Source organism: Pavona decussata, unplaced genomic scaffold (assembly GCF_977016875.1).
Source record: "Pavona decussata unplaced genomic scaffold, jaPavDecu1.1 SCAFFOLD_87, whole genome shotgun sequence".
Classification (NCBI taxonomy): Eukaryota; Metazoa; Cnidaria; class Anthozoa; order Scleractinia; family Agariciidae; genus Pavona; species Pavona decussata.
This window is the reverse complement of record NW_028145504.1, coordinates 5561392-5569065: the sequence shown is the minus strand read 5'-3', so window position 1 is coordinate 5569065 and position 7674 is coordinate 5561392. Positions and strand designations below refer to the sequence as shown.

General features: G+C 42.3%; 1 protein-coding gene across 1 annotated transcript; it reads left to right on the top strand.

Moving 5' to 3' along the window:
- On the top strand, window positions 1–7037 carry LOC146475003 (uncharacterized). The gene is made up of 2 exons (XM_085116722.1): window positions 1–5457; window positions 6532–7037. Exon 1 carries the CDS (start codon window positions 3–5, stop codon window positions 4752–4754), a length of 4752 nt encoding a protein of 1583 aa, XP_084972848.1. The 5' UTR covers window positions 1–2; the 3' UTR covers window positions 4755–5457; window positions 6532–7037.
- Window positions 7038–7674: the final 637 nt, after the last annotated feature.

The following is a 7674-nucleotide window of genomic DNA, read 5'->3' as shown; positions in this document are numbered from 1 at the left end:
ACATGAGCGGCCTAGGAGTTCTCAATTACCTGTCACAGATCCAAAGCCTCGTTGAAAAACTTCCTGCTTGGTTCAAGAACAAGTGGTCAGACAAAGTGCTAAAGCTTCAGAAAAGCAATGGCAAAGATGCTTTCCCCTCCTTTAAAGACTTTGTGCAGGAAGTACGTTATCATGCTGAACGGACAAACATTCCTCAGAGCACTCTTACTTCAGGAGCGAGCAGCTCAACACAGCCAGACCGCTCTAAGAACTCCAACCGTACACCTCGTAAACGATCTGCAGGCAGTGCTTTAACCAGCACCCGTGGCACTGAACTTGATGGTGAAGTAACCTCTCCAGTCGAGTTAAACCAAACATCGAATGTTTTTGCAACTGAAGCTCAGAAACCAGACCCTAGCACCCCTGCGGAACTTAACACTTATTGCTTCTATCACAAGATGAAATCTCATGCTATGAATGACTGTGAACAGTTTCAGAAACTGAGCTATGAGGAGTGCAAAGATTTCTTGTTGAAAAACAGGATCTGCCTAAAATGTGTCAGCTCTAACGAACATGTCTCGAAGGACTGCAAAAGAGACAAGTTGGAATGTAAGATTTGCAAGCAGATGCACGCCACTATACTGCATGACCCGACCAGACATAAGAAAAAGGACACCAGTCAAACTAACTCCGCCTGTTCTCAAGTTTGCGGGCAAGGACGGCCAGCGCGATCCTGTGCTCGAATAGTCCTGATCGAAGTCTTCCACCAAGACAATCCCTCAGCAAAGGTACCCACCTATGCAGTGCTGGACGATCAGTCAACAGATGTCTTTATCACTGAACCCCTTCTCGAGAAGCTTAAGGTCGAAGGCCAAGAAGTGAACCTTGAAATCAATACGATCACAGGCTTGAACAGTGTCCGCACCAAGAAAGTCAATGGTCTACGAATCCAAGACACCGAAAATCGTCACAAGTCCATCAAGATTCCATTTGCTTATTCACAAGAGAATATTCCAGCTAGTCAAAGAGACATTGCGACACCAGAAATAGCCAGATCTTGGAAGCATTTGGAAGAAATCGCCTGTCACATTCATTACCGTCCCGATGTGGAGATAGGCTTATTAATTGGCCGTAACATTCCTTCCGCATTCCAGCCTCTACGCATTATTTATGGCAGCGATAATGAACCTTGGGCTGAAGAATACAAGTTCGGCTGGACGATCATTGGTCCAGTTTGCGTCGACAAAGAAGAAGAAACATTGAACTGTGCCTCAGTAAACCGCATCACAGTACAAAGTGAATACCCTCAGAATGTTTTCACTGTGCCAACAAGCAACCGTTTCAAAGAAGAGTCCATAGTGTCCTTCGCCACAAGACAGCACCTTAAAGACGTTACCTCGCCTCAGCAAATAAGAGAGATGATGCAGTTGGATTATAGTGAACTCTATCATGCCCGAAACATCCCAGGCAATGAGAAAGGTGAAAGCGTAGAAGACAAGCGCTTCAGTGAAATCCTTACCACTGGCATACACAAAAATGATTTGGGAAACTGGGAGATGCCGTTGCCTTTTAAAACAGATACTGTTTCTCTGCCAAATAATCGTGAACAATGTTTGAAGAGACTACTAGGCATCAAGAGAAAGTTCCTAAGAAATGGAGAACTATGGAACCACTACACCGAATTTATGCAAAACATCTTCGACAGAAATCACGCCAGTGCCGTCCCATCAGAGGAACTTAAGACCGAAGCAGGCAAAGTCTGGTTTCTTCCGCATTTTGACATCTACCATCCGAAGAAACCTGACCAGATTCGGATAGTCTTCGATTGCAGTGCTGTCTTCGACAATCAGTCTCTCAATAAACTCCTCCTGCAAGGACCTGACATGATGAATGCTCTCATTGGTGTACTGTCACGATTTCGGAAAGAAGAAATAGCAGTGACATGCGACATAGAAAAGATGTTCCATAGTTCCTACGTAAACCCTGAACACAGAGACTACCTGAGATTCCTGTGGTTCAAAGATAACAACCTGGACGGCCAAATCATTGAGTATCGCATGAATGTCCATCTATTTGGGGCTGTCTCTTCGCCGGGCGTTGCCAACTTTGGTCTAAGAATGACAGCTGAAGCTGGGCGACAAGAGTTTGGTCCGGAAGCAGCGAATTTCCTACGAGATGATTTCTATGTGGACGATGGACTAAAGTCTTTTGACACGCCTGAAAACGCAATCAAGGTTATCAAGAAAACTCAAGCCATGTGTGCAACCGTCAATGTGCGCTTACACAAGTTTGCAAGTAATGGTAAGACAGTGTTGGAAGCTCTACCTGTTGAAGATCGCTCGAAAGACCTTAAGGATCTGGATCTCCGGCATGATATTCTGCCTGTCCTACGCTCACTGGATACCTACTGGTGCATAGAGTCCGACACGATTGGATTCTGTATTCAGCTTAAAGACAAACCTGTCACTCGCCGAGGGATTCTATCAACCGTAAGCTCAGTATACGATCCGTTAGGCATTGTGGCGCCAGTGATTTTAGTGGGGAAACAGTTACTCCAGGAACTGTGCCGTGACGGCATCGATTGGGATGATCCTGTACCAGACCTCATTCATTCACGATGGGAAAAGTGGAGATCAGAGTTACCCCTTCTAGAGAATATCAAGATCCCAAGATGTGTCAAACCCTGCAATTTTGGTGAACCGGTCACCACAGAACTGCATAGCTTCTCCGACGCCAGTGACGTAGGCCTGGGTCAAGTAACCTATTTGCGCCTTGTAAACAATGCGAATCAAGTACATGTCAGCCTCCTCATGGGTAAAGCCAGAGTAGCACCGCTAAAGTCTATTTCAATTCCACGTCGTGAACTCACTGCAGCCGTGATTTTAGTCAATGTGGCGTTAATGCTTAGCAGAGATTTGAACTACTTCGATCTAGTGAAGGTGTTTTATACTGACTCCTCCGTCGTCCTGGGTTATATACGCAACGAAGCAAGACGCTACCATACGTATGTCTCAAACCGCGTGCAGCAAATCCGTGACAGCTCAGATCCGACACAATGGCTTTACGTCTCCAGCTCTGACAACCCCGCTGATATTGCCTCAAGAGGCATAACTGCCAAACAACCCTCGGAAAATGAACTGTGGTTCAAAGGTCCCGACTTCCTCTGGAAGAATCATGTGTCGGTGGTGAACCATGACCCTGCCCCTGATTTGAATCCTGAAGATCCAGAGGTAAAGAAATGCAAAGCAACGGCTCTCATTGCGAACCACGAAGTTACCAAGTGGAAAGAAGAGAAACTCTTCCCCAAAGTTCTAGAACTAGAACGCTTCAACCATTCTTCAGCGCTCGACCGCCTGAAAAGAAGCATCGTCTCTATCCAGAGAATGATTGAAAAGATTCGACCTAACAAGCATTACAATAAACGACCAGTAGCTGGCCCGCCAACGGTGGAAGAAATGCACTTAGCAGAAGAAGTTATTCTCAAGTCAGTGCAGTTACGTTACTTCGAAAAAGAGATCCTGGTTCTCCAAAGGCTAAATGAGGGTGACCACATGTTCCAGAACCACAACAGCGCCCGCGTCAGAAACGAAAAGTTGAAACAGACAAGCTCACTTTTCAGACTGGATCCCTTTCTAGACCAAAAAGGGATACTCAGAGTGGGGGGTCGACTCCAGAAAGCTGCCTTAGCCTTTGAAGTGAAACATCCAATTATCGTCCCTAAAAAGAGTCATATCACAGAGCTCCTTATCAGATACTACCACAGCAGAGACCAGCACCACCAGGGCAGTGGAATGACCCACAATGCACTTCGCCAAGCCGGTAACTGGATAATCAATGGTCGTTCTTCTATCTCCTATCTGCTTCAGAGATGTGTTACTTGCCGCAAGTTACGCGGATCTGCTCCAGTCCAAAAGATGGCTAACCTTCCTGAAGAACGGCTTACTCCTGCCCCGCCTTACACGTATACAGGCATGGATGTTTTCGGCCCTTGGTACATCAAAGAGGGTCGAAAAGAACTAAAGTGTTGGGGTATAATCTTTACATGCCTATCATCTCGAGCCATTCATTTGGAAACGTTAAACACAATGGAAACAGATTCATTTATCAATGCTCTCAGACGCTTCGTCAATCGAAGAGGCAAAGTTAGGGAACTGAGATGCGACAGAGGAACAAACTTTGTGGGAGGCAAAAACGAGCTCAGTGCTGCTTTGAAAGAAGTCAATACTGATGCAATTAAGAACTTTCTCCTGACACAAGATTGCGGTCTGATCGAGTTCAGAATAAACGTGCCAACTGCATCCCATATGGGGGGCATATGGGAGCGACTTATTCGCACCGTACGTGCAGTTCTCTCAAGCCTTTTGCAAGACCACACCCAGCAATTAGATGATGAAGCTCTACGAACTCTGTTCACAGAAGCAGAAAACATCGTAAATGGTCGCCCACTTACGATCGACAATTTGTCAGATCCAGATGCGCCTGAACCAATCACACCGAACCACCTGCTCACTTTTAAAGCTAAAGTAGTGTTACTACCTCCAGGAAACTTCTCGCGGCCAGATCTTTACACGAAGAAACGGTGGCGCAGAGTGCAGTACCTGACGGAACAGTTTTGGGGTCGCTGGCAACGAGAATATTGCATGCTGCAGCAAAAACGCCAGAAATGGAACGAAATCAGCTCTAACAGTCAAGTTGGTGATGTCGTCCTGATACGTGACGTGCCCCAGAAACCAGTGGCCACTTGCGAAAGTTACCTAAGTTTTGCCCAGCGATGATGGCCTGGTTCGTAAAATCCGTCTGCTTGTTACTCGATCCGGTACCAGAAAGGTGTTTGACAGACCTATCCACAAGTTGATCCTGATTTACCGACTAGATGAAGATAGAAGTAACGGTTGATTTGGAGTAGACCTTAATGACCGGAGTACGACCCCGTCGGGGAGCCAGAACAATTCTCAGAAAGAGAGACATTTATTTAGTGAACTCTGAGAACATTTAGTTTTATTCATATTTGTTTACTGTAATTTCATACATTTTACCATGTCTGGGGGAGCCATGTAACAGCCTCCCAACCGTTACGCAACTAGACACATCACGTGTCACGTGTCTTTTCATACGGGACTGTTAAAGCTCCACGTGGAGCGGTTGAGAAAAGATAACATCGGCCTAAGGGAGGTGACGTCATCGGGTTATTCTTCGGAGCAGCCACGATCCGAGATCCGATTATACCGGAAATTGACCTGCATTCACTCTCTTTTTGTACAGAATGGCGGACGACGTCGGTGAAATAAAGACTTCGAACGTTTGTCAGGATTCGTTATGGTGGAATACAGAGTTCTTTCTACTTTCGTTTCTCGGCGTCTGAACACTGATCTCAAGGATTTTACGCTCGATTTGTGGAAGAAACGTGGAACTATGAAAACAGTCAAGATTTGCTCAGGTAACATCGACTTACGGGAGGTTAACATCGACCTAAGGGAGGTACGTTTTATAGCACCACGTTTGTATCGTACACATGGAAAGCTTATTTGCAAGCATTAAAACTTACAATCTTGCAGGGGCTTTTCTAACGTTGACCTGAGTGTTATTTCATTTATTACCAACTCATACCGTAACATCCACCTACTTGGAGGTTAACATCTACCTAAGGGAGGTAGAGTAGCCTACAGTGTACATTTCATAGTTTATGTTTTATAATAGTCAATTCATACGCATATAAGCTTACACTCTAGCAGGGAAACTTGTGATCATAAGGAGCTTTTCTACCATTGACTTGAATTTCATAATTTTCATTTTTACCAACTCATAACATCCATCTACAGGAGGTAAACATCTACCCAAGGGAGGTTATGATTTTTATAGCACCATGCAAGTAGGTATTATAATAAGGAACGATTGACTTGAAGAATGCTTACGAATCTTAAGGGGCTTTTGGATATTTTTGTGTACATGCCGTTTTAGAATAAATTTATTTATATAGAATTATTATTATTATTGTTATAATTTTTATTATTATTATTATTATTATAATTATTATTATTATTATTATTATTATTTGAAAAGCCTTTTAATCTCACAAGAATGAGATTAATGAGAGTTTTCTCATTTTTTTATTTACACTCATAACATGGAATATAATATATTATTATCAATATTATTTCTTGGCAACACACTGACCTACGCTGCGCATTTATATTCATCTAATGAAACACTTTTACAGCCATAAAGATTTGCTGTGCGAGGTGTTATGGGTTTAAATAGAAAAATCGCAGGTGCATTAAAATAGCATAATAGCTGTTATGATGATTAAAGGCAATTGTTTTCTTGTTGTTGTCGTTTTTCTTGGTTGACCCCATCAACCTGTAATTTCCACATTAAATTTCGCTAGAAGTGACTGTTTATGACTGTTGAAATGATAGATCATTTTTAAAAATATAACCCTTAATATGTCAGAATTTATTTTAATTTAATTTGTGATCACTTACATGAGGTTTGACTGTTTGACTGCTTACTACAGTACATTAACGATATTGGTTTTTTTTTATTTCTTTTCAGAATGCAATACTTAAACTGTGCAGACCGCTGAAGAAACTGCTACTTCAAAGACACCTATGACTCATTAATTCCTCAAAAGACATTATGTACAACAGATGTTGTTGAACTGTTATTGTCAAGCTTGACCTCTCGTCATGTGGCAAAATTATGTAAAATTTGATATTCAAGTTTTTAGGGTTAATTGACGGAGGATCTCCCATATAAGGATGGATTGGATGCAAATGGTCATAATTTTGTTCTTCTCTGGCAGGAAATTGTGTAGATTGGTATATATGAACCACTTAGAGTGCAAAGATACAAAATGACCAACATTTTTTAGTTTTTTATGTTTAATTGGAAGAAAGATTCTTAGTCCTTTCTACAACTTAAGGACGGTGCCTACTATAGTTACTGCGCATACGTTCTGCGCATCTGGAGATACTCGGGTTTTCTATGGGTGGTGCCTACTATTACAGGGATATTTTTGCGCACTTAAAAACTATGCGGAGAAAGCAGAACTTGGCAAATGATTTTGGTATCCAAAAAGAAAATTGGGGGGGGGGGGGGGGGGGAGAACCATGCATTTTTCAGAGATAATAAAGCTTCAATTTGGATAAAAGCGCCATACATTGCTTTGTATTTTGCTGCTTTTTAGAATAATTGTTGCTTAGTTATCTCTAAAAAATGCGTGGTTACCCCCAATTTCCTTTTTGGATTTCAATACCCGCTACCAAGATCTGCTTTTCCCGCATAGTGATAAACCATGCAAAAATACTTCGCTTTTAGTAGGCACCGTCCTTAAGCAGTTGTGAAAAGAAATCCCAAAAAAATAACTGAGGGTCTTTCATCTGCTTAATCTTTCACCTGATATTGAAATGTGTCTTTTAAATATCCATATTCAATTGCAGTTATGGTTGCTAACCTTTATGGCTATTGAGTCAAAAAGATATGATATAAAGAGCTATTATTTTGTAAGTCAACAAATCTTTACCTCAAGTAAAGGTCAAAATTAAATTGAGCCATGCCATGAACCTTTGGGTGCGCTTTTCAAAAAATCCAAATGACCACCCCTAGATGTTTTCATTTTCATGTTTTAGGGTCATGACGTGTCATTTGTTATCAAGTAAGCTCTATGCTTCTAAATACGGGTGGAACTTTGTCATG

Bases quoted from the DNA above. Each gene is read 5' to 3' on its own strand.
- LOC146475003 (XM_085116722.1), top strand. From the start codon at position 3: ATGAGCGGCCTAGGAGTTCTCAATTACCTGTCACAGATCCAAAGCCTC.